At 44.1% G+C, this 27,619-nt stretch overlaps 1 protein-coding gene and 1 non-coding gene across 7 annotated transcripts in view; one reads left to right on the plus strand and one right to left on the minus strand.

The window, feature by feature from the left end:
* Window positions 1-27,619, minus strand: part of ARIH2 (ariadne RBR E3 ubiquitin protein ligase 2) — a 39,379-nt gene that overhangs the window by 2,870 nt on the left and 8,890 nt on the right. For 4 of the 6 annotated variants that reach the window (XM_005222734.4, XM_005222736.4, XM_005222735.5 and 1 more), the window contains exons 4-14: window positions 11,422-11,489; window positions 10,859-10,922; window positions 9,515-9,665; window positions 8,491-8,612; window positions 7,228-7,337; window positions 5,798-5,915; window positions 4,807-4,857; window positions 4,695-4,716; window positions 2,530-2,681; window positions 1,551-1,694; window positions 887-955 (exon numbers count right to left, since the gene is read on the minus strand). In XM_005222734.4, the coding sequence (XP_005222791.1) occupies window positions 887-955; window positions 1,551-1,694; window positions 2,530-2,681; window positions 4,695-4,716; window positions 4,807-4,857; window positions 5,798-5,915; window positions 7,228-7,337; window positions 8,491-8,612; window positions 9,515-9,665; window positions 10,859-10,922; window positions 11,422-11,489 (1,071 nt within the window). The other 2 variants (XM_059879503.1, XM_059879502.1) reach the window with 2 other exon arrangements.
* On the plus strand, window positions 25,624-25,696 carry TRNAG-UCC (transfer RNA glycine (anticodon UCC)). Its single transcript has one exon. It is a non-coding gene; the product is annotated as a tRNA-Gly (tRNA).

Genomic DNA, 27,619 nt, shown 5'->3' on the forward strand with positions numbered 1-27,619 from the left:
AAGCCACGGAGGAGAATGCTCCCAACATACGGGGAAATGGCCGCTGCAAAAACAAGTCAAAGTGGACATTCACTGACACTGTGCTCCCTGAATACTTCGTTTTTTCAGCCTTTCTGAAAATCAAGAGTCTTCAAAATTTTCAAATCATTTCACTTAGTAAGTATATGCCTCTTGCACAAAGAGGTTTCCCAATGTCTTATTTGTGATAGTGAAAAACAGAAAGAATAAACACCCCAAATGATGGTATGACCATATAATGGGACATCTATGCAACTATTAAAAATGGCATTTTCCAGCCTGGTGAATAATGACAGCTGCAAAAACTGTTGTAACAAAAAATGTCATATATATAACCATGATTATAGAAACAGTACTAATTTTCAAAGGCTGGAAAATTCTAACAGTGCTCATTTCTTTCTGGGGGGATGATGGATGATGTAAATGTTTTCCTAATTTTTTCAACATTTGAACAATCAGTGTGAATCACCTTATTAATTGGAGAGGAAAAAATCCCTATCTAAGATGAAAAGTACACAAAGATGCAAATGAGCTCCACAGTATTTAGGAACACGCATGCTGGGTATCCTCCCAAACATAAGCACTGGTTCCCAAGTGGTCACAGATATTTTCAGCCAGCCACCCTAAAAAATACAGCTGTTAATGGCTTCAGTACACCTGCCTTCCTATTACACAAAACGGTAGCACCTGAGATCTACTTTGGAAATGCCTAGTCGGGGCCCGAGGAACAAAATTTTCCAGTGGCCAGTTTTGTTTTGATTTTGTCCTCCCTGCCACCAGGGGTCCGGTCCCTGCTTGCCTGCAAGGTGCGGGCAGAGAAGGCCCCTCTGAAGCTAAGAGGGCAGAGCAGAAGGACGGCTTCCCTTACCAGCTTCTTCCTGGGCCCGGACTCCATGTAGTAGGCGTATGGATACGTGTACTGCAGGGTGTATCGACACTGCAACAGAACACAAGGGATCTGTGTCTGTGACTCCTAACTCCATGGACCTCACGTGCTGATACAGGTCTTACCCCACCATGCAAATCAGCCTGGCTCTACGGGCATGGGCCTGAAAGAGATGAGGCCAAGGCAAATAAAAGATGAACTGGGGGACAACATGGCAAAAACTGAATCAGAAATGGTCACAGAACACCCATGGTTCCTCTCCACACTGGGATTTATTACCAGCAGCTGCCTCAACGGCTCTTCCCTCTTGAGTCGGACCTCAGAGTCCACACATCTATCTCAATACTTGTCCAAAGACAATCTCTTATTTTCCTCTGAGTGATGCATGGATGGGACAAAAGAAGAGAAGGGCTCTCGTTTCCCCTGTGGTTCTGTCCCCACAGGCAGAGGCACCAGAATACTGACTCCCCTGGATGTCCGGGAAGGGCAGGGTCCTCAGTGGGCACAGCCCAGGAAGCTGTGGGCCCATGAGCAGGCACATGCGGGACTTCACAGAGGGTGAGCCCTGCCCCCGACAGTGCCTCCCACCCTCAGAGGTCTGGGCCTCACAGAGAACCAGGGATGGGAAGACTGAGGGGGGACAAACCTTGGCCAAGAGCTTGGCTGCGTTCTGGAGGTACTGCCAGTCGATCCAGGTCCCCAGGTTATTCATGACCCTCTCCTGGATCTTCTCGTGAATCCGCTGGTATGTCTGTGCCTCCAGCTGCAAGCTCTTGTTGTGGTTTTCCCACTGTGGGGTCAGAGGAGAGAGAAAGCTGCAGGCGTCCAGGAAGGTGCAGGGATTCAAAAGCCGTTCAGAATGGTCACAGCCTCGTCTAGCTGAGGGGGGCTGTGTGTCCTCAGGAGCGCACAAGGGGGGCTTCCTTAGTCCACACTACCAACCCTGTCTAGAGCCGCTATCTGCCTGCCAGATCACTCTATCCGCTTAGAGCAACAGGACTCTAGCCCCGAGGACAAAGCAAAGCCAGATACTCCCAGATCTCTTGTGCTTAGAAACCAAAGGTCCCATGCTCTCTGGGCTTCTGGGAAAACCTGCCCTCTGAATCTGACTACTAACATGGCACTGGATTGGGGGGCATGGCAAGATGGGGGCTGGGGACTAAGAGATACAAACTACTGTGTGTGAAATAAATAAGCTACAAGGATATCCTGAACAGCACAGGGAATGTAACCAGTATTTTATAATGCCGATAAATGGAGTACAACCCTTAAAAATTCTGAATCACTACATTGTACGTGTGAAAGTTACAGAACATTGTAAGCCCGTTATACCTCAATTAAAGACAAACAACAAATGTGGCCATGGATGGATAAAGACCACCTGATGGTCCTTCCTTATCCTTCACAATTCAGCGTCACACAAGGTTGGCAGGTCCTTCCCTGTTGGCTGTGCCTGGGGAGCCGAGAGCCGCACCTGGAGGCAGCCCTCGGGCCGGGCCGGCGCTCCACGCCCTGACTCCGGTGTGCACGCGCCGCTGCGGCCACCGATCACTGGGAGTTTCGCCCAGCAGGGCCAAGTGGAAGAAGCCTACCCTCGAGAAGCAGGTGCAGGAGAGGACGCCTACCCTCTCAAAGTAGAACAAGTACTTCTTGAGGGCCTCCCTGGCCTGGGCTTGCTGGCTCTGGTTGACGATGTCGGGGTTCTCCTTGTACCGGCTGCACTCATAGTACTCGCTGCCGTGGGTCTTCCAATCTCCTAGACACATCCAGCAGAAGTCTACAGGGACAGAACACAGCACTGACACACACGACACAAGCCCGCGTTCCTCCACAGGCGCAGGCGGAGCAGGAGGCGGACACAGCCGGCTCCGAGGGGGGCTCCTGACCAGAGCTCTCCCCGGCCGCCTCTTTCCAGAGGGCGTGGACACGTCTCATGCCTGTCACGGCCCACGGTCCCAGCAGCCGGTCCTTGCCAATCCGAACGACAGCCTACATATCGTCTCCGTTTTAAGAACACATACGCTTAGTGCCTTTTTAATCCAACGCAGGCAGACACTGACCATACAAAGGCCGCTGGTCTGCTGCATCAGTGCCTCCTGAGCAGCAGAACGACGTGTCCGACTGAGGCCCACCGGGCCATTCAGAGAACACCTCTGCCCTCCTGTCGACCTCCCACTCTCAACACCCGTCCTAGGTGCTGTACATGAAACTGGGGATGAAGCCTTTCCCCCCTTTTTTTTCTTCCTTAAAAAGCACATTTTTATGGGCATTCCCCAGTGGTCAAGACTCAGTGCTTTTACTGCCAGGGCCCAGGTTCAATCCCTGGTTGGGGAGCTAAGATCCTGCAAGCCAGTGTGACCGAAAAAAAAACCAACCAACCAAACAAAAAACAACAAAAAAAGAGAAAAAGCACATTTTTATCAAACCCATTGCTACCCTATAGTTCATGCCCAGAATTATGACTCTGTTTCCACACTGAGGAAGCCAAGGGGGGAAAACAGAGATCCCCTATGGACGTCATATATCTGAACAATTACTGTGCCTTAATGGACAGGGGCCAATCATGGTTGTGTGTTCTGACTCTGCCAGAGACCCAGACAGCAGTAAAGACTGTTTCCCATGATTCACTGTCATAAGCTGGCTCACTGACTTCTGCACAGGGGTTTGTGTAAAACTTGCGGAAGCTAGAGCCAAAGCGAGAGACCCAGAAGTCGCTCACTTCTCTTCTCCTGGAAGGCTTCAGGGAAGAGTGCAATACGGCTTTCGCCTCAGTCAGCTAGGTTGTGGTTGCTACTGTCTTAAATACTGCTACACTGCTTAGGGTTGCCCATCCAGATGGTAAAACTATTCAGCAACGCGAGGTATGGTAGTTAACCCTGGGCAGTAAAGGATGGGGAGAGGACATTCCGAGGACTCTTCAGTACCAGGACTGGGGTGGGTGCTGGGGTGTGCACACGGGCATTTCTCTTTAAACTGTATGCATGTCTTACGCACTGTTCTAGGTGGATCGTGCACGTCCCTCTCATTCAAACACACACAGAAAAGACAGGGTGGAATTTCACCGAGGAAACATGCCGCTACTCTTGGCCTATCTTCATTCTACACTTCGGCATCACCGTTCCTGTCTAAAACCTCGCCTTGACTACTCTGATTACAGTGTGATCCTGGGAGGACCCAGGGACAGCAGTGGCCAGGCTCTTACAAAAAGAAACTCTCAGGGCCAGCTGGGTGGCATGTCAGCAGCTGTGGAAGAAGTCTATCTGGACACATATTCTACCTGAAGGAGTTTTATTTCTTTACTTGAGCTGGCAGGAAGAAAAGCAAAACCAACGGTTCTGTGGAACACCGGCCAGATGAAGGAGGCCAGAAACCCTCTCTGAAAACTTTTATAAAACCTCAAAGGCAAACTAGGATTTGACTGCTTCCAGGAGAACCACGGGCAGCCTGCTCTAAACAGTGTCGGTCAGGCAGCACAGAAAAGCCCCATGCTACTTACCTGCCTTGGCAAAAATCAAAGAACACACTAAAACTTTCTTCTTGGATGACTGAGGATACGTGAGGGTTTAAAAGTCATCCCACAGTTGGCAGCGGGATTATTTAAGGGACCAAGAAATAATAAATCAGCAAACCTAGAGCTGCTGTACTCTGGTCCTCATGACTGTAAGTGACGGAAGCCACCGTGTTTGATCACTGTATCATAAAAGCAGTGGGGGAAAAAAAGCAGTGGAGACCCGTGCACAAGAAACAGAGACTGTGCTGCTGGGCCTGGTGCAGCAAGCTTGGGACTCACCGTGTTTACACTTGGAGCATTGCTGTCGGAGGGAAACAGAAGAGAACATGTTAAGGGCACGCTGACCAAAGACTTCAGGCCACACAAGCAAAACGCACAGGCCTCTGCTCACCATGTGATTGCAGCCGCCGTTCTTCTCAATGCAGATGTTGCACTTGGGACACTGAGGAGACAGAAGGGCGCCGTTAGGCTCACGCACCATCAGGCCGGTTCTAAGACAAATTACACAAAGCTCCTGGCACCCGTGCCCAGCAGCTCATCGTGCGAGCCCTTCTGGGGAGGAGCCTCTCACTTAAATGTGGCGGGTCGCTGAGGCTGGAACAGCAATTCAAGGAAATGAGGTCAGCAGGTTTGGCCCCGAAATACTCCAAGCTGAGCCGCGCTAAGTCTGCCACCATCTGTCCCTGCCAGGAGGCTGCTTGGATTAAGCTCAAGCTGAGTCAGTAAAAAACTGGCAGGCTTGGGAGGAACACCAGCGCAGCCTACGAGCTGCCACCCTGGACTGGGACCCGCTCAGCCTGCCTGAACTTCGGCTTCCAGAAGAGGGCACGGAAATCACCTCTAAAGCTCGCTCCCATCTGGGAGATGACAGCAGTGGGGACCAGTCTGACACCGGGTGCTTCATGGCCATGAAGAGGACCTTACTTCATGATGTCATGGTCACAGCTGCACTGCAGGGTGCCTCGCTTCAGTGTGTGACTGGCACCGGCGAGGGCCCCAAGTGCTGAGTCATGCACCACTCTAGGGGCTGCGGGCCATGCTTTCCCGTGGGATGTTTCCAGAATGAGAACTGGGCAGGCCTGGGCTTGCATTAGAGTTTTGCTACTCATTTGATGTGGCTGTCAACCACCTCCCTCCCAGGGCTGTTAATGCTGGGGAGGCATTCAGTAAAACCTAGTTTTTCTCGAATGAGTTTTCCTGAGGTCAAACTTCTCCAAGCATTTCAGCATTTCATTAAAAGAAAAGCGCCTGGTGTATGCTAAAATCAACTGCTGCAAACTCTGCCGTGCCGGGGCAAGGGTCTGCCACCTCCATCACGAGCCCCGTGGCCCTGGGTGGCACTAGGGAGGGCAGACCCAGGACAGGTAAGATACAGTCCTTACGTCTTTAGTGTGGGCACTAATGTAGTTGGCTGTTTCAGAGTCGTCTGCACACTTCGTGAGCCATTTCCGGATTGTGGCGCAGTCTGTGGGGGCGTGATACATCTGACGACACTTGAAACTTAAAACCAGAAAAGATAACCGTTAGGTCAGATCCTGTGTTTTTCCTTTTCCTTCTGTCCAAGCCAACAGATCTGGAATTAGAGCTTTTCCAAGAGGTAAAATGTCACCTCTCGTGGCGTCCGAGACCTTGACTTACCCAGGATTATTCTGAAGTCCTGGGGGGACTTCTCTCAATAAACCCAAATGAGACATTTGTTTTAAATATCTTAGGTGATGTCAATCCTTCCTAACAGGATATCAAATTCAGAACTCAGCTTTTCAAAGGGCTCGGGGAGGGTATTCCGAGAAGAGGACTCAACTCCAACCCAAGGCAGGAGTGAGATCCAGGCCTGGGAGCCCTGGCTTGTCCGAGTCTGAGGTACCCACCGGATGCACACTGTCGGCACTTGTGCAGTCTGTGAGGGGCACGTTACCTCTGACCATGCCCGAAACTTAGAATCAGAAAAGAAAAACCCCGACACTCATCAGGCCAGGCTCCTGTGTTTTTAATTCCCCTTCTGTCCAAGCCAATGTGACTTTCTGGTTAAAGGCTCTCAGGCAGGTAGCCTACCATATGTCCCAGGGAAAGAAAGCCTTAACGTAGGACACAAAGGGTGGAGAGCAACCACACTGGTGGTTCTTAACGTTTGCTGAGTCACAGACTCCCTCGACCGTGCCTTGAAAGGCAGGCACATATGCACATGGACCCCATTTTCTCCCTACTTTCCTTGAAGCCCCACTGTGACTCTTCTGGACCTAAATGAAGGCTCTGCCATTACTGCACCTCGCTTTCCTCACGTATAAGAAAGGGGAACAGCAGTACCAATCACACACAGTCACTGTGACAATGAAGGGAAAGTGGTCAAGAGAGAGCGGCTCCGCTGGTAAGCCTTCAGTATGCTTCAGCTAGTTCCATCATGTTCACTGAATAGAGTAAACCCCAGATAGATGTAAACCACGTTTATGAATTGCAGTGTTATAAAATTAGCAGAATGGCCAACAGACAGAAAGATTAAAGTGCTGGTGGCTGGAGCTTTCATATATGGCAATATGTGAATTATCTGTGCAGATAGATCTACCTCCACACAGACACGCAGTCTCTGGGCCCTGAGTCTTAGTAGCATAAACCCCAGCACATCCTCTAAGAGTCTGTGTCTCCTTCTTGTCTCCAGACAGTATCATCAAACATCTGCCCACGTGGAACAGCGCTGCTCTTCTGGCCCAAAGGCCCTGCCTCTCCCAGCCCCGCCCTCACAAGAGCCACAGCAGTGATGCTCGAGAGGAGGAGAAGGCACCAGCCAGGGCTGCTCGGCATCCACACTCACTCTTACCAGAAGACCTCGTTGCACCGATTGCACTGTACTCGGCGAGCTCTGGGCTCCTGTACCCGGATAACCATGGGGCAGTCTGCACCAGGGCATAGCTGGAGCTGGTAGTGACTCTGTGAACACACCAAGGGGGGAACAATGAGGACGTCCCCTAGCTGGTGCCTCCAAATTAGACCTCCCTGAGTACTCAAACGCCTCCTGTTCTTCCATCAAGGGGCTACAGGAATTCATGATGGATGTCATGAAGACCAGACATTAGGCAGGTCCTGAAAATGCCCTTTGAATGTTTAGCTTAAACCAAGGAGCAACTCACCGGAATGACCTAAGCTTAGATGACAGAATGGACTACAGAATCGAGTCTCTGAGATGAAAGTGCACAGGGACTAGGGCTGGAGAGGAACACGGCCCAGTCAGTTGTGCATGAGACTCTGAGGGGCTCAACAACCCTCAGGCATCTACCAAAGGCGGCAAACAGCACCCGGAACAAGGCCTTTTGTTTTTCCTGCAGCCTGTGCATGAGACGACCCAGACCATCAGTCAATCCAATAAGCTTAGGAATAATAGGCAAAGATCAAAATTATGCTGCATGGAGCCAGCAAGCTTGAACAGGTAGCCCAACAGAGGGGAAGGACTCCAAAACTGACCACTCTAAGAACTTAAACAAATTGCCAAATCGCCCAAGAAGCAACACCCCTTATTTGGGCTGAATCACAAGGTGAAGGGAATAGAACAGCAACTCCTGAGATATGCCTGACTTATGTTTACCCCCTGACATACAATAGCTTGTTTAAGTAACTCTGCGGAAGGTGGGGGGGGTACGGCTTCCCTTGTGGTTCAGCTGGTAAAGAATCTGCCTGCAATGCTGGAGACCTAGTTTGATCCCTGGGTTGGAAAGATCCCCCAGAGAAGGGAAAGGCTACCCAGTCCAGTATTCTGGCCTGGAGAATTCCATGGACTGTACAGAGTTGCAAAGAGTCAGACATGACTCTGCGACTTTCACTTTCACAAAGCGGCTGTGCCTGACCATTCTACACAGGAAAGAATCCAAGGCTCAGAGAAGGAATCTAAGGGGTCAAAGGATACAGAGTGAGGAAGAAACAGACTTGGGATTTACTAGTGCTCTAGAGTTTTCAAACTTTTTAAAAGCTGTGCAGCTCTTTCTTCAGATTGAAAGCATCTGCTGGCAGCCTCCTCTGCACAGTAACTGGTAAGCATCTGATCGAAAGGAGGCTCAGGAAGACCAGGCACAACAGCAGCTGGGCATACCTCCACATAGTCCCTGAAGAGGTAGCGCCTGTATTTATCTCTCAGTTCTTCATTGGGCAGCAATGGAAACACGAAGTCCTCTGGTGTTCGAAGTGGGCAATCCTGAGCCATGCAAGAGACACCTGTTGAACAAAGACAACCGGATGGACAACTGTATCACAAAAGACACACCTATAATGTACCTGCTGAGTTCACCCAACAAATTCACGTTTTACACAGGGAACCCCGGAAGCATCAGAATTTATTCAAAGAAGAGAGAAATCAATGTGATGCAACTAAAATAATATTATACATTTTAAAATGATAGGGAATTCCCTGATGGTCCAGTGGTCAAGACTTGGCACTCTAACTGCCAGAGCCCTGGGTCAGGGAACTAAGATCCTGTAAGTTACACGGCACAACAACAACAAAAAAACCCCACAAAAACCAAAACCAACCAACCAACAAAAACAAGACCAATTAAATAGTATATGTCACAAAGAGCACCAATTAAAAAACTGCTTAAAAAATCCCAGCGGGCTCTTGACTTACAACTTAGTTTTGTGACGTTTACTATTATGTGCACGTGACTGCGTCAACACAGTGAGCTTTTACAGGTATAATGCTAATGTTAATACCGTGGAGTCATAATTTAACAAAGACTCCTTTAACTCATCACTAAGTCTGATTTGTGCTTACCTAAATCACAGTAAACCCTCTAGGAGTTTCTGAGGTATGGCTGCCACTTTGAGAATCAAGACAGACAAGGTAGGCAGCTTAAAGGACAGTTCTCCCAAAAGGCAAGAGAAGGTAGCCTTGCTGTCACACCAGCATTTACATAAACGTCCAAACATTAGCCTTAATTCTTGCATCTTGCTCAGGCCTAGGGTAAACTTTGCCGTTGTTCAGACTGACATTTTGGAAACCAATGGTTCTGATTTTGAAAACTTCAGTTAGGCTCACAAGAAAACCTGAGTAGCAGAAGGGGCAGGGCTGAAGCTAAACAGTTCCCGCCAGCCGGTTATGAACCCTACGGCGGACTCACCCACACCCACACCGTCCTTGACGAGCACGGAGCAGTGCTGCTCCCAGCAGCTGCGGCAGAACTGGTGCTGACAGGCCAGAGAGAGGAGGTTTTCCTTCCGCACAAACTGCATGCACACTGCGCAGTGGTGAGGGGAGTGGGCCGGGGGCACCTAGAGGGAGGTACAGGGACGTGAGCCAGCCTGCAATAAGGGTCAGAACTCAACTGCCACGTGTGGGCTCTGCGAGTGCCAGTTCTGAGTGGAAAAAAATATTATCAGGAAGGCTTCCCGAAGGAGGTGGTAGCGAAGCTAGGCTTGGTGAACCCCTAGATTTAGAGAGGGAGAGAGAAGATGGAAATGAGATCTTACAGTAGTGTATAAGGTCAGGCTGAAAAGACCAGGATTTCGGAACTGTCAAGGTCCCGAGAGGTCATTCAATCTGCCTTCTTTTGGAGGCTACTGGGTTTCTTTTGAAAACTGCCCTCATTCAGCATGGCACAGAGTTGCTTCTCAACAAGTACTATAAACCCAACCAATAGGTTCTTAGGGGCTGAAGTGTGAGCCTCTAATAGCTCCAGAACCCATTCTCTGCTACACAAACTGGCAAAGACAGTCTGGGGACACCAGCCAAAGCCACAAACCAGTGAAAACCCAACATGAGGTTCTTGTTGTTCACTGGATACAGAAAATAATTTGAGGAAAAGGACCATACTCTGTCTAGTATGCTCCTGGAAATTCTCTAAGAGGCTGTGTAAGTTATGTGGTGATCTGAGCCCTAATTCTCCCCCATTCATTTGACAAATGCTGACTGAACTCTCAGCAACAGGAAATTGCTATACACTGTGGGATACGATTCCTAAACTTAAAAAGCACTTACAGTCTACTATGGGAGCTAATATGAGTGAATCACTGCAATGTACATGTAAAGGTTAAAAGACATAATTAAAGGAGTTTGGAGGGAAGTGTTCCCAGGAGACAGGTTTTGGGAGAGATGGCTTGGATTCGGGTCTTTAAAGGTGAGTTCCATTCTCACGAGCAAAGATGGGGACAGGATCTGGACGTTCCCCGCCAAGGAAGGCACCAGCAGAGTTAAAGAGGCATGCAGTGAACGGGCACCCCAAGAACACGGCAGGGACAGAGTACAGGCTATATGTAAGTGCAGGAGACGGGTGAGGCTGGAGAGCACAGGCAGTGATGCACTCCTCGCCTATGAGGAAAAGTTCCAAATGACGTCGGAAATGGAAGATTTAGGCCTATACTGGAACAAGTATCTTGGGGATGCTGCACGATAAACAAAGTAAGACGGTTCTCAATAACCGTGTGAGCCACAGCAAAAGCCACGTGTATCAGGAAGGGACACTCACATGTTTTGATGGATTGGGCTGAACTCGGGCCTCAACGAGCAGCTGAGCAGAATTAGACTTGTATCTACAAAACAAAAAGCATAAAGGGAATCAGAGCTCTGGTTCTGGAGGTATGGTGGTAAATGAGCTGACCTTTCTCTCTGAAGGTAATAAGCACTATGCCATGATGTATTAATCCCACTTGATGTGTCTGAAAGAAATAACTGGAGATATTGCCAAGTGTTATCTAGAAGAGCACTGATTTAACATTAATGACGGCATAAAAACTCTGACCTAACTTCACTGTCCAACAACAGGGGTTTGGAATAGGATGGAACATCAATATGGTAAAACACTGTACCTTCATTAAAACTGGGGGTACAGAAAGAATATGCTGAAAATATTGGAAAATGTTCACCATATACTGAGAGAAAAAAGGCTATACAATATGAGCCAGTGTTTTAAAAATGTAATCTGCACACTGTAAGGATATTCTCCATAACACAGACAATTATTACCACTGGGTGGGCAGGCAGAGAGAAGTTACAGACAGTGGCGTCTCTTCCTCCCCCAAAACACCTTACCTGTCCAGTATCTCGGCAACTTGCCAGTGGAAATTAACTAATATAAGTTTAGCGACTGAATGAGATACCTAGAAAGAAGAAAAAAAGAAATCAAATTATAATGCAGTTTTTTTTTTCAGAGTGCTCTTACATTTTGAGAAATGCATACATTCCTCTCTACTGCAGGTCCAGGCTTGATTTTTTAAATCTTCCTCTTGGTTCTGTTTTATCTTTTACGTTCAGACTCTTAGAGTCTTAAACAATTTCCTGGATCTCTCGATTTTTCAACCTTTGTTTTCATTAGCAACCCTTCAAAGAAATTAGTTTGATTTCAAACTTACACAAAACCATCCTATCTACAGTAAATAAGGACCTAGAATCCAAAGTAAGCAGAAGAGCTGTAGGTTCCCTAATGTGATTTATGTTTGCTGAAGCTGCTGTAGGAGGCCATACACGAGCACCTCCAGGTAGGCATGTTACTTGCAGAAGCTCTCCAGGCTTGAACTTCTTATATAAACCCAGAAAAACAAAACAAAACAAAACTCACCCCTGGTTAAAACCTCTGACTCTATAACAAAACTATTCATCCATAAAGACTACATGAAAACTCAGACAAAGTATTTGGTATAAATGTTAAAATTTGCTTGAGAATAGCTTTTGGCTACAACTATATTTTTACAACCTGAAAATTATACTGTTGTATTTTATTTATTTATTTATTTATTTTTGGCTGCAGTGCACCGCTTGTGGGAGCTTACTTCCCTGCAGTGGAAGAGTGGGGTCCTAACCAATGGACCGCCAGGCAATTCCCAAAATGAAATTTCTTGACCTTCCCAAAGAAATAGAACTTCAACACCATACCTGGTCTGATCCCTTGATCTCAACAGCACTAGCAACAGCAACAAAGCCTCAGAATTAGCATACCAGGTGCAGCCCCTCCATGTATGGAATACGACACAGGCCTCCGCTGAAACTGAAAATTTTACCGATGACTACAAGTCCACTAATGACCAACTCAGAATATTCCAGCAGAGTTCTGGTGAGAACTGATAATGTGAAGAGAGGATGTGTCTCAGTTCAGTTCAGTCGCTCAGTCGTGCCCGACTCTTTGCGACCCCATGGACTGTACGTAGCACACCAGGCTTCCCTGTCCATCACCAACTCCTGGAGCTTACTCAAACTCATGTCCATCGAGTCAGCAATGTGTCTAGCACTTTATTAAGTGGATAGATGTCCATCTATTCTTTCAAAGCCAAGTACTGAGGATACATCAATATATACATGTGTAGCACTTTATTAAGGTGGATAGATGTCCATCTCTTCTTTCAAAGCCAACTGCTGAGGATACATCAATATATACATGTCTAGCACTTTATTAAGGTGGATAGATGTCCATCTCTTCTTTCAAAGCCAACTGCTGAGGATACATCAATATATACATGTCTAGCACTTTATTAAGGTGGATAGATGTCCATCTCTTCTTTCAAAGCCAACTGCTGAGGATACATCAATACATACAACACTGTAGGCACACGCACCTCCCACCAGTCTCCTACAGGAGGCACTGTGATTGCCCACAGTATGGCCACAGTGTATCACAGACTGCCAAGGACTCAGTTTCCCCCAATTAATCCATTATGAATGTGAAGGAATTTTGAGACCGTTAATTAAAGCAAAATGCAGAATGACGGCACTTGCCCCGTAATGGACACCGAGGAAGATCTACAGGGAAGTCAGGATACAAAGGGCCCTCTGAGCAAAAAGCAGCACAGGGTTAAGAAGAGTACCTAGAAGACTTTATGCTAACAGGTAGTCTCCGAAGAGAGGCCACCTCCTCCCTGATTTGGGCCACAGGAGAGAACTGACTTCACCACCCACTGTCACCCCAGCGGTCTTCCAGAGGAAGAGATGTCAGGTGATGTGGGGGGAGGGGGCACTACTTAAGTTACCTTTAGCAAGAGGGCCAAGACAAATATATGATATTAAAACATTACAGATAAAAGTCTGTCATTCTCAGAGTGCAGACAGCTGAGCTCAGGAAAGAACTAGCCAAGTACTCACACCATTTTCCTGTGCAATGCTCAAAGAGCTTGGCAATCCACTCTGAATCTATCACAGTTGCCACTCTGTAACTGAGGAAGGTCTTCCACTCTTCTTATGTGTTCAACTGCGGAGAACAAAAGTCTTCCAGCAGAACCAAGACAAACTACTGCTGGACTGTTTTGATCAAGCAACTAATAACCTGTGAGTAGTTAGGATTATGTATTACCAAGAAGGACTTAAAAGTATCTATATATGTACGTATGTATGCATTATCAAGAAGGAGTATTCATTCATTCATTCACTTTTGGCTGTGCCACAAAGCTTGTGAGATCTCAGTTCCCTGAACCCGGGCCATGGTGGTGAAAGCCCGGAATTCTAACCACTAGGCCACCAGGGAAACCCCCAAGAAGAACCTATAATGAGGTCAAACCTCTTCCAAAAAGGGTGATAAACAACCACTGATAGCCAATAGACGAATGACTCGGGAAGGACACATGACCACGTCATGTTCAAGACAGATTTGCGGTTCTGTAAGATCAACATGTAATAAGAAAATTAAGTCTTATTTATGTATGAGGCTTTTTTCCATTTCTGAATACACTTTCAGAAACGAGAGCAGGAAAGAATACTTCTTCCAAATTCACTTTATGAAGCTAACATAACCCTGATAAAAGGCTGATTTAACATGTGAAAACGCCTAAGGCAATTCACTGAATTAACAAAGTAAAGGCAGAAAAAAACCCAAATGATCATTTCAGTAGATACAAGAAAACTCGTTTGACAAAATCAAGGAATCATTCAAGATAAAAATTCTTAGCAAATTAGGAAGAAAAATAGAACTGCCTAAATCTAATACAGGGTGTCTAAGGAAAACATTATACTCTGTAACAACACAGTGAATGCTAAGATCAGGGACATGACAGGGAAGACCACTCTCATCATTTCATTTAACACTGTGCTGAAGGCCCTAATAGGGCATGGGGGGCAAAAAAAAAGGACACACACAAAAAAGACACAAAACTACCAGTAGAACTAATAAGTTTAGTAAGGTTAAAAAAACAGAATGCCAATACATAAAAATCACAAATGTGTTTCTACATAGTGGCAAATAAAAATTAAAATTTATTGATAAAACTAAAATGTATTGATATATTTTATTTAACCCAATATATCTAAAATATGTCAACATGTTAATGCACTGAAAATTATTAATGAACTACATTTAACATCTTTTTTTTCCATCTAATTGCTCAAAGTCCATTGTATTCAGAATTATAGCACATACCAATCCAACTGGCCACATTTCAAATGCCCAGTGGCTACATGTGATCACAGCTACCATAATGGACAACGCAGCTAGAGACAGAACACAGCAATCAAAATTAATCAAAATCAAAGCAGGGGTTAGGGTATACATTAATAGTTGATCCTAAAATGTATGGAGAGGACCCCAAATATCCAAAGCAACCTTGAAAGAGCAAAGTTGAAGAGACTTACACCATCTGACTTCAAGACTTACTATAAAGCTACAGTATTTAAGACAGTGGGATACTGACTTAAGGACAGACATATATATAGATCCATGTAACAGAATAGTAAACTCATACACTTATGATTAATTTTCTACTAAGGTACCAATGTAATTCAACAGATGATAAAACAGTCTTTTCAACAAATGGTTCCAGAATAACTGAACATCATTATACAAAACTCAGAACTTAAATGCTTAGTTCATGTCACAGAAAAATTACCTCAAGGTAGTTCACACTGTTAAATAAAACTGAAAACTATAAAACTTTCAGATGAAAATCTTTGCAATCTTGGTTTTTTAGGTAAAGATTTCTTAGCTATGACACTGAAAGCACAATCCTTAAAAGAAAAAATATGATACACTGGAGCTCATCAAAATTAAATTTCATTCTTCAAAAGATATTATTAAGAAAATGGACGAGCCGAGCCACAAAATATATGATTTGCAACAGAAAAAATAATTGCAAATCATATATCTGATAAAGAACTTAATTCAGAACACATAAAGAACTCACACAACTCAAAAAGCTCAACATTATTAGTCATTAGGGAAATGCAAATTAGAACTAGGAGATACTACTTCACATTCACTAGAAATACAGAAAAATACAGAAAATTGACAATTGCTAGCACTTGCTAAGTGCTAGCAAGCAGGTGGAGAACATGTAACACTTACATAATGCTGGTGGGAATGTAAGATAGCAGAGTCTCCTCAGAAAACAGTTTGGCAGTTTCTTAAAATGTTAAACGCGATCCCACTGCTAGATATTTATCCAAGTGAAATGCAAACATGTCCATGCAAAACTCTGTTATACAAACCATCACAGCAGCATATTTCATAAGAGCCAAGAACTGGAATCAACCCAAGTGTTCATCAACTGATGACGGAATGAATGAACAAAATGTGGTACATATCCATAAAATGGAAAATCCTCCCTGGGCAGTAAGAGGAAAGCATTACTGACATGTGATACAGCATGGATGAACTTTGAAAACATGCCAAGTGAAAGAAGCCAGACACAAAAGACTACATACTATAAGATTCAATTCATATGAAATTTCTAGGAAAGGCAAATCTGTGCAGACAGTAAGATGATCAGTAGTTTCCTGGGGCTGGGAGAGGGGACTAACTACAAATGGATATAAGGGAACGTTTTGGCCGATGAAAATGTTCTATACCTTGGATTGTGGTGATGGCTGTACACTTGTTTACATTTACTACAACTCTTCTACTGGTACACTCTAAAATGGATGAGTTTAAAGGAATGTAAGTAATACTTCAATAAATGCTAAAAATAAAATTGACCGATGGACAGACACATGATAAAGTAAATGCAGGAAAAAGTTAGCACCTGTATAATCTAGATGGTAGATAAATGGATACCTACTGTACAATGCTTTAAAAGTCTTTGTATATTTTAAATTTTTCATGAAGTTGGAGGGAAAGTTTGCCAACTTTAATTCAATGGCAATCTTCTGAATAAACAAATGTCACAAGAAACAGAGAGTTGACCCTTACACCATTGCATCAAAATAGTTCATTTTGATCTTTTACGTACTCCTCAGAATGAAAACATCCCCTCAGAGTTTTGAACATACATAGTTCTGACCAAAGATGAACTGACTAGACAATGTGAATTTTAGTATAAGTAGGCCTGTACTGCCAGTAACTTCACAACACTCCAGCTCCCTCTAAACCTCCCACACCAAGCCTCGAGGGAGGGAGGGAAAGTAGTGGTATACAGTTCATCAAACACTGAAGGGTCCTGAAGTCCCTGGGTGGTCCAAAGACGGCTTTCAGAGTCAAAGATGGAGTCAGAACACAGTCAAGTGTAGCCCACCTTCCTTGCCTTTCCCTCTCATTCCCTGTGCCTTCAAACCTGACCCACGATGGGTCAGAAGGCTCTGGAGAGCATTCCGTGAAGCTTTAAAGGACTGTGGGGACACCTGTCATCATCCAGCCTGGACTCTGCTCTGTATTGCCCATCCAATCTGGCTTGGCTTTGCCATGACATTTACAATCTCAACACCCTCAGATGGTTTTCAGATCTTTATTTCAGGAAGCACTTGGCCACATGAATGTCAAAAAGGACTTGGCTACTAGACATCACTATTTCCCAGAGGTTGCAGGCAAACTTCTGTCATCCTCCCTAATTTGTGTTTGGGAGAGACCTTTAAAAAGCTACTTCCCAGATACAGGCCCTCAGAACATGTCCAGTAGTTACCACCTGTGCAGACACCTAAAGGCGTAGACGACTGCTGGGGAGTCAAGTTCTCCTTTCTGTTTTTTTTTAATAAAGAATATATACAGTGTCCATACAATTCTATTCCGGCTTCACAAGCAGGGTTTGGGGGAGTGGGTGGGGAGGAGATGGACCTGAGGGGGAAATCCTGGATAGCAGCCAATGAAGCTAAGATTTTCTCACAGAGATGCAGTGACGTGTACATGAGGATTTTAGCTGCTGTTATCAGCAAGCCATTCCTGACACGGCTAACAGCACACAAATCCACAACCTCAGCATTTCAGAAGATATTCTGGACACACTTTCTTCTGTGATCTAAGGGCTTCAGAGACTAGAGAAGTGAAACAGTGTAAATAGTGAATTAGGGCCTGTCAACTTGGAATGGAGACTATCTTGATAAGATAAAACTTCTGGATCTATGCAGCCTCTGACCCACTCATTACAAGGAGACAAATGCAGGATTCCAGGAGCTTAGAAAACACAACTCCAGCAGCAATTTGGTCACTGGCTTACATTTTAGCCTTCCTATGACTTGCCTGCCTCCCCACTCTACGTTTCAATTTTCTTATATGTATTTTCTTTGTTAGGTCCCCAAGCAGAAAGCAGACTGTGGTGAATCTGTTTTTCAAATCACAGGACCCCGAGTCCACCTGAAGTTCATTAGTACATGAGAGCCTCAAATTTTTTTTCTGATTTCCACCAAACTCTTTCCCCAGAAAAATTCGAGTATCAGAATTTTATAAATTAATCACTGGAACAAACGTTTTTGATCCCCTGACCACAAAGCACTTAAAATACCAGAGGGAGATAAATCCTGCCATGGAAGGAGACGCTCAGTACATACAACATTCTAGATCCTTTCTAATACACAGCCAACATCTATCTTTGGGGAAAACGTATTCAGAAGTTCAGGAAATTTACCGTTATTACTTGACATCCCAGAGCACTTGGATTGTATACGTTTATTGTTCAAATAATGCACAGGACATGCTAGTTTGATGTAAGGATCGAGGCACATACTGAAAGCCTCCATTCCTGACAACAGCTCCCCAGGAAAACCCTGAGCATCGTTAGTTGCTTCTTCATCTTCTTCATCTCCTATAGTTGGTTCAAGCTGTCTAGTCCTTGGGGACGAGTTAACAGCACAGCTTGCAAATAGATTTTTTTCCCCCAGAAAACAGAAATTCAGCAGCCCACCAGAACTGTCACCAGCCCTTCCCACACTTACCAGTGCCATAGGGAGGATGCAGCCGATGGCAGAGAGCATCAACGGCCTGAAAAAATACAGGTGGTAGTTTCAATTTTTATTTAGAATTCTTACTTGCCAACTGCCTGAAATCTTTTAAGGCTACCCGAATAGGGCTCCATGCCTCAGCCTGTTGTTAAGCCACTTCATGGTCCAATCACATTTGTTAACAAACACGAGTGGTCATTCACTAAAAGGCAGAGAGGAAGGAAAGGAGTGAACCGTTGGCCAGCTTCTGGGTCTAAGGTAGGAAGGGATGTAATATGGGAAAACTAGCTGAAAGAGATTAAGACGGATGGATTCAAGTCTTGAAGGGTAGAAGGTGAGGTGAGAAAGTACTGAAGGAATAAGAGAAAGAAGCAAGGTTAAAGCACAGAGACAAAAGAAAAGGTGAACACCAGGCCAGAATGGCGCACATCAGCAGTGCTAGTGGTAGTGGCAAGACCCAGCCCTCGAGTCTAATTTCGGCGGTGGGCCTTCACCTCTCCTGTACTTCACACCTCCACACTCTCAGGCTCTAAAAGGTCTGCTCTCCGGCGCCTTATTCTAACTTTGCTTCCTTGCATTTTCTCTCCATGGAGGGAGAGCTGACTGGTAATTGAGGCACCCACATGTTATAAATGCTCTACAAAATCTGATTAATGAACATTAATTTGAAGATTTCTCTCCAGTCTAACCTTAATTTAGTTCTGTTATGGTCTCTGATCATTAAAATCAATGCCAAAAACATCTAAAGACTTGACTAACTACAGTTACTTATGAAAAATACAATAAAACAAAAATACAAAAGTCATCCCTTCCTTGACCTTGAGGGCACTTTATTATGAAAAACTCTGGGCATCTACATAAGTGAAGAGTATGATGAAACCCATGTACCCATCACCTAGTTCCAACATCAACTCAGAACCAGGCTATACCTTACCTACCCCACTACCCTAGAGATTATTGCAAGGTAAATCTCAGCCAGCGTATCTTTTCGGGTTTGCATTTCAATGAAAATCTTCTGGGAAATACTTAGTACAAAAGGCAGATTACAGCCCCTTCTAGAATTCCATATGGTTTTTCAGGGAGGAGCCATATACAGGTAGGATGACTACTACTTTAGTGAACCAAAGTCCTATCCGTTAATCACAACCAAAAGAAATGCAGATAGGAGCTCATAGCCAATGAATAACACACAGTAGGACTAAAGGCCAAGTCTCCTACCATCTTCCTGTAGCTACAAGCCCATCTTGTCTATATGTGATTTCAAATGATGCACTGTCTCTTCCAGCTATGGCGACTGTGAGGAGGGCAAAGGAGAGGGAGTACCAGACACTTGTAGGGAGTTCCAGCCAGATCACCTCTCTTCTCCAGAGGGTACCTCAGAGCCCAGCATATCTTAGTGACAAAGCCGCAAACTCCAATAGCACGTTTCAAAGACAGAGCCACTGACTGCTGCTGTTAACTATGCTCAAAACGTACCACGTTTCTATGCACCTATATGTTTATGTAAATAAACCTCCATGGGAATGGAGTTCTTTTCTAGGGGAAGAGGTTTTTCACACCACTTCCCTCCTCTGTCATACCTAAGACCTAGAACAATGCCTGTGCCAGGGCTAGGTCCCATATTCTAACACTTCCCTCTGCCTGGCTCCTGTGGTCTCAGCTGAAATCACTGCCTATCCACAGCCTCCTCCAGAGCCCCGGCAGGCAGGCGGGCAGGCAGGCAGGCATCAAAGCCTTCCAAGCCCTCAGAGGGTGCACAATCTAGCAGGAGAGGCCAGATACGAATCTAGAAAGGAAGGTTTAAAGGGGAAAAAAAAGGACAGTGAACTGAGAGGTCTTTTAATGTGACAGGAATGGCAGAGATGCTGACAGGAGGTTTGAGGAGCCAAAAATCAAACATTAGGGAGTAGAGCGGGAAAGAGTTCAGGCTGGAATCTGGAGAAACCACTTCAAGTTTCTCAACAGAGCAAGATAAAATAGTGTTTTCAGTGGCTGTGTCAGAAAATATGGAATAGAAGCAGAAAAGGTTTTATTTATGCATACCTGCTTTCTGTCTTATCATTCTAAAAAAGGAGGAGGCAGAAAATAAAGGCCAAGAGACCTTTAAATTATTTTATGGTAGAGGTTAAATTGTTTTTTCCCCATCTTTCTTAGCATCTATCTAAAAGTTAAAACAACAGAAGATACTCAGAAACACTTGTTTTATTGAGAATCATCAAATTCTCAACCTATCCCAATTACAGCAAACTCTTAACCTACTTCAATTATCACTGAACAAAAACTAAAATGGTTCATAAAAAGCATTTTGATGAAAAGGAACAATGCCTGCCACTCCATCCCAGCCCATCCTGATCCTCTCCCAGTTTTCCAGCCAGGACAAGTCTCTCCCAGTCACTGGTCTGGGTTCTTCTGGTTGTTACCAACATCACTGAGCATGCCCCTAATTCTCCACCAGACCTAGCCTACTTATGCCACTGCCTACCCACTCCCATCCCAGCCCCAACTTCTGAATATTTAAATCACTATTTTCAGTTTCTCTATCTGTAGCCTTTGTAATCTTAAGACATAGTTTACAGGACCAGAGTTGCATTTCCACCCCTGAGCTTCCAATGGCACTCTCCTTGGCCCACTCAAAGAAGAACGTTTGTACATCTGGCATAAATACATTAGTAGTAGCTGCCAATCACGCATACTTGTGTCACATGGTGTGTTCGCTTTGTATTTGACTTGTGATTTTTGTGTGTAGTTTTTCTGCTTTCCATGGGAATTCTAATTCCCTTCCCCCTTATGACGAGTTCTATGGTTTCTCATCATCTTCCAACTTCTTCATTCTATCTATTGCTAGGAATCCACCTCACCCCTATTCCAGAAGAAATTTTTCTTGGATCCCACCAAGTTTCTGTTCCAGTCTGGGCTGACCATTTTCCAGGCCTGCTACAAGCAGAACATGGGATTTTTCATTGGACTGCCAAGTTAGTTTAATTATTTCTTGAATTATTATTTTTCTTTTTTGATCTTCATCTTGAATTACTTCAGCAAAGGTACAGAAGTAAATTTTTGGAGTCCTTGCTCATCTGAAAATAAGTTTATTTTTGCAATGACAGAATTGTAGATTAAAAACTCTCTTCCCTCAGGACTTGGAAGACCATTGCACCACTGTCTTCTGCTTGTCAATGCTGGAGACTGGAGACATGAGTCCCATGTCTTTTAGAAGACCTGGCGTATCTTTATGGAAACCTTTAAGGTTTTCTGTTCTTGTTTTTCTGAAATTTCATAGGGACAATTCTGGCAATGGCTCTTTCTTTACCCTTCTGGGCAACAGACAAGACACTTTCAATACAAAAACTGTTCCTCCCTCTGGCTCTTGGAAATCTTCTTCTTTTACTTTTTTGATCTTTTTTTTTCCTTCAATTTTTTTTGTTCTCACTTGCCACAAATTCTGGTAAATCCTGGGTATCTGGATTGATCTCCATGTCTCTTTTTTCACACACCCACACACATATACATGTATATATATATATATATATAGCCTGTATTTTGGCTTTATGTTGAGAGATTTTCTTGGTTTTATCTTCTGATCTATCTATGGTATATTTTTTAACTTGGCAAACCCATAATTCATCTTCACAGGTTCTTTTCTGCTTTGATTTTCTTCCTGATGGCATCTCTGATTGTTTTATAGAAGCCACATCTTCTTGAATATCTTGGCAAATACTACATGCTGTTGCTGCTGCTAAGTCGCTTCAGTCGTGTCCGACTCTGTGCGACCCCATAGACAGCAGCCCACTAGGCTCCTCTGTCCCTGGGATTCTCCAGGCAAGAATACTGGAGTGGGTTACCATTTCCTTCTCCAATGCATGAAAGTGAAAAGTGAAAGTGAAGTCGCTCAGTCGTGCCCGACTCTTAGCCACCCCAAGGACTGGAGCCTACAAGGCTCCTCCGTCCATGGGATTTTCCAGGCAAGAGTACTGGAGTGGGGTGCCATTGCCTTCTCTGAAATACTACATAGTGCACTTTTAAAAACAAGCAAAATTACTTATTGGTCTATATCAGTTACAGTCAATTTCTCTGTTTCTCTTTCATTATGCATGTTTTCCTCAAATGTCCGGGGGTTCTTGGTTAGAATCACCATTCACAATAAACAAAATGAAGGGCAACAAGGGGGATGAAGTACTGATACAGGCTACAACTTGGAAGAACCTCAAAAACTTATGCTAAGAGAGCCACCAGCCACACAAGGTCACATATTCATGATTCCATTTCTATAACATATATAGGTAAATCCAGAGATACAGAAAGCAGATTTGTTGTTGCCAGAGACACAGGGAGTGGAGAGTATACATGCTTACTGGGTACCAAGTTTCCGTTTTGGGGGTGATGAAAATGTTCTGCAACTAGATGAAGAAGATGACTGCCCAACACCATGAGTGTATTAACATGCCACTGAACTGTACACTTTCAAAAGTGAATTTTATGTGGATGTTACAACTTGTAAAAAGGGAGTCTCAGGAAATGAACCCTAACTCTATGCACATGAACAGAACCATGCAACTGCCAGGCTTCTCTTTAGGGTGACTGATCAGAAGCAGCTATTATTCAAAATGACAAATAAAGATAGCTAAATCTGATCTTCTCTAAGTGCCTGATTTCCCTAAGATTATCCAGATTATTTTGCCAAGAGAGAGACCACGTGGGGGCAGGGCTGACTGTCCCACATACAGACCTTTAATTAATCCTCCCATCTGCAGCACATTTACCTTCTCCCGTCTAAGTCAGTCAGATCAAAGCCCACAACCTCTTCAAAGACATGCTGGACAAACCGGCTCCCATGTGCAATGATGTCCCATATGCTCCCCCTACATGTTCTCTTTGTTATTCTGTGTTTGTAACATATATTTCGGAGAAGGCAATGGCACCCCACTCTAGTACTCTTGCCTGGAAAATCCCATGGACAGAGGAGCCTGGTAGGCTGCAGTCCATGGGGTCGCTAAGAGTCGGACACGACTGAGCGACTTCACTTTCACTTTTCACTTTCATGCATTGGAGAAGGAAATGGCAACCCACTCCAGTGTTCTTGCCTGGAGAATCCCATGGACGGGGAAGCCTGGTGGGCTGCCGTCTGTGGGGTTGCACAGAGTCAGACACGACTGAAGTGACTTAGCAGCAGCAGCAGCAACATATGTTTGCCTTTACCTTCATTTTCATGGTATTTAAAAATGGAGAAGCACTTCCATATTTACCTCATGCTCTTTAATAATCTTTCTGCCCTCTTCAGCTCACTGGGCAATCATTAATTTATTTTCCTTTACAACAGATAAGTTTGTATTTTCTAGCATGTTATAGGATTGAAATCATAAATTGCTTATTCCCCCCACCACCACCCCTGAGTCCCCTCATGCAGCATATTCTGAGATTTATCAATGGTACTTGTATGAGCAGCCCACTCTCTTTATATTGATGAGAGTGTGCTGTTCTGCGGGTAAGCCACTATTTGTTCATTCATCTGTTTGTAGATATTTAGGTTGTTTCCAGTTTTTGGCTATTGCAAATCAAACTGCTCTAGAGAGCCAAATACCAAACAAAAACAAATGCAGAAGGGACAAATGTATGTGAGGGCAGCCAACCAACTTGAAGCAAAGACTTGTGTTCTACTAGAGTGTCATAAAATGAAAAGCCTTTAAAGTATTCACATTGTATTTATGATTGCAGATACTATTAGTCATTTTCACAGCTACTCATTATCAACGTGGACATAAGAACCCACTTTTATTTTGATAAGGAAATATGAAGTTATATTTAGATACCAAAAATATTACAGGAATCCTATTCAATTTGTGAGTACAGGTGGGCAGTTTACATCCTACTCCCATTCTGGTTACAAAACCAGCGCACTCCAAATGTTGGATGTATCTTTTCGCAGCCAAAAGAGGATGTACTGCTCACTCCTCATTTCAACTGGATCGTTTCACAATTTTTTTGTATTTCCACAGGAAAATAATGTCAAATACCTCATCTCATCTCTGAAGATTGTTTTATTACATCTGCACAAAGTTCAAACGTCTTCCATATAAGAACTGCCAAAGCTAAATCTGACATGCACACCAAGCTAGGAACCACACACCTACCAGGTATATACCATCTATATTTGAAAGTCAGCTGGCATCATGGAAGCCCTTAAACAAGCATATCGTCTATTTACAAACGGAAACATACAGAAGTAGAACCTTGGGGTTAGATGCTCAACTTTTGCAATTATTGGCCTGGGCTTATTTAGACAGTCATATCAACAACAAGCAACACTTACTGAGATCAAAACATAACCAGGCATTTTTGCTCAGTGCTGTTTATACAAAAAAAAGTATACAAAAAAAAAACTTCATCTCAAAGAGTTCAGTTCCTGGCATACAAACAACTAGTATCAGTATATATCAAGAAACATGCAAAAAGGGGGGCAGAGTAAATATCTGAATCTGCCTGGAGATCAGAGAGCGCTTCACGGGAGAAGGGAACCAAGGGTAAGTCCCCAGTTTCCAGCCTGGTGGATGGTGGTATCACCGATGAAGATAGAGAATCCAGAAAGCCAGGTTGGATGGCACTGGAATATTGTAAAAGGCAGCAAGACTGGAAAATGATGGTGAGCGCACTGAAGAGACCAGTAAAAGTCTAAAACAAGGGAAAAAGGAAATGTGTGGGTAGAGCATGTACTGGGCAGGAAAGAAACTGCTAGTCAAAGAGAGCAGCATTCCCAGATAGAGACCACTCTTTGTTCACGACTATAAAAGCTCTGTTGTCCTGTTAAAACTCTCCAAACAAACATCTCGCTCTTCCTGCATGTTCCTTCCTCTATTTATGATTGATTACTTGTGGTTATCACAGCAAAACCATTTCATGGTTTTAAAGGGTTATGATAGGCTAGAGAAAAGAGAACACAACACAAAGCGTCGAATTCTGAAATTCATGTCAGTTTAAGTAATCAAGCCACAGCAGGACACATTTCAGGTTAAGCAGGATGCAAAGCTTCCTGCTGTCTCAGTCTGTACCTCTTCTCAAATCTTTGCTCTAACTCTTCCCTCTATCAGACAGAGAAATCAAATCCTTTACATTTTCCTAGGGCAGCAGGGGAGCAAAACTGGGGCAGAGCAAAAGTTAAAGTCCTTGGGGGTGTTTGGGAATTCCCTGGTGGTCCAGTGGTTAGGGCTCTGTGCTTCCACTGCAGGGGCCACAGGTTTGATCCCTGGCTGGGGAACTAAAGGTCCCACATGGTGTGTGGCAAGGCAGAAAAAAAAAAGTAAGGTGGCATCTTAAAAACAGGATCCTTAGTAAAGGATCACAGAATGAAGTAAGCTAAGCAAGCTAAGCACTTCAGCAAGGAGTGCCATCAATGCAGGCACGAGACCAACACTGCAGTTAACTAGAAATGCAGAAACAAAAGACAAGACCATATTCCCCTATAACCTCTTTCTGGTCCCAATTCAAAATTCAGTTTGTGTTATTTTTACTTTTCTTATCATAGGCCCCACGAGAAAGACATCAGAGTATTTGGATGAGGGCAAGAGAGCCCCAAGTCCATGATCCAAGTACTGCAGGCACACTCAGAAGCGTCAGTCAGTAACACATCACCCAGAACCTTCTGCAATTTGGTTCCTACCCTGTGACTCAAAACGCACAATCCTGAGAATGTGTTCCAAGGAACCACAGCACATATGTGACAGCAATATTCTCGTTCTTCAACTCTTGCCCCGCTTCTACCATGACCATGTTTAAACACTCACGTGCCAGGCACTTTACGTGCATTATCTCACTTAATGCTGTGAAGAAGGTATTAATTATCACTACTTCATAGATGAGGAAACTGAAGCTTACAGATGTTGAGAAACTTGCCCATGGTCATGTTATATTACATGGCAGAAGAGGAAGTGGAACTCAGGCTAGCCTGACCACTGGTAGTGCAGCCTCAACAACACACGGGCCGCGTCCATGAAAATGCTCACAGCAATATAACCAGTCCCCGCAACTGTAACACACAAGTACTCCCCTAAATGCCTAACGGGGAAAGCCGGAGCAAATTATGGTTCAAAAACAAGACAATGTGTTATACAAAAAAGAACATATGAGGATGAAGTATAAACAAGAGGAAGTGTTTGAAATTCACATTTTTAAAGACAGAATATATAACTACATGCACATAATGAATACTGGAATGTACTGTCACCCAGAGTAGAGATTTTCCATTTTGTTCCCAGCTATTTTCCCAGTGCCTAACACATAGCAGATGCTCAATAAATACTAGCTGAATGAATGAATTGCGGAACAGTAACATATCTGTGAATATGGACAAGACCTGTGGGATAATAAGCAAGGAGGAAAGCTTTTATTTTAGGCTAACAAAATTATGAACGGTATTCTTTAGTGGAATTAGAATCACCCCCTTGATCACACAGTTCCTAAGGCAGTGTGCAAGTACAACAAAAGACCAGAATGAAAGCTGGCCTTGAATCTCATGGAGAGCTTCTTTTCCAAAAGGCAGGCAGCATGTGGTACGTGGTGCCAGGTACACAGTGAGGGCACAAAGTCAATGATAACAATAACCTTTCTAAGCTGGCCAGACAGGGATAACTCTAGCACTAGTTGCTCTTAGGCAATTCTCAATGTCACTCTGGACATTTCTCATCTCCCTTTAAAAAATACATTTACACACCAGTAAAACACTTACCAGACTTCCAGACTAAAATGCATGCTGAAGTATGTCAACACATCCACTAACGACCAACTATTCGAAACACAAGAATTTAATCTAGATTCTAGTGAGATAGAGGCACGCAAAGAAACCTGACATCAGACCATAAAAATAGAAATCAGACGGCTGCTCAGCACACAAACATTTAGTGTTACTGGGCCCAGCTTAAAGACACTTTCCCATGAGCAGTAACATGAAAACAATCACTACTTGGTTAATTAATGAATGTATAAATAAAACTAACACATGTTCTTACATTCAGCTATACCAGGATATAAGAAAGTTAATTTAATAAATACAATTAGTCTTTTCCAGATGTTATATAAGAACTTAGTGCTACTTGAGAGAAAGAATAAATATAAGGTAATTCATGATTCACCCACAAAAGGGAAAAATGACCCACAGAAGAAGTTGGAGAGATTTTCCAGCCAC

Source organism: Bos taurus, chromosome 22 (assembly GCF_002263795.3).
Source record: "Bos taurus isolate L1 Dominette 01449 registration number 42190680 breed Hereford chromosome 22, ARS-UCD2.0, whole genome shotgun sequence".
In the NCBI taxonomy this organism is placed as follows: Eukaryota; Metazoa; Chordata; class Mammalia; order Artiodactyla; family Bovidae; genus Bos; species Bos taurus.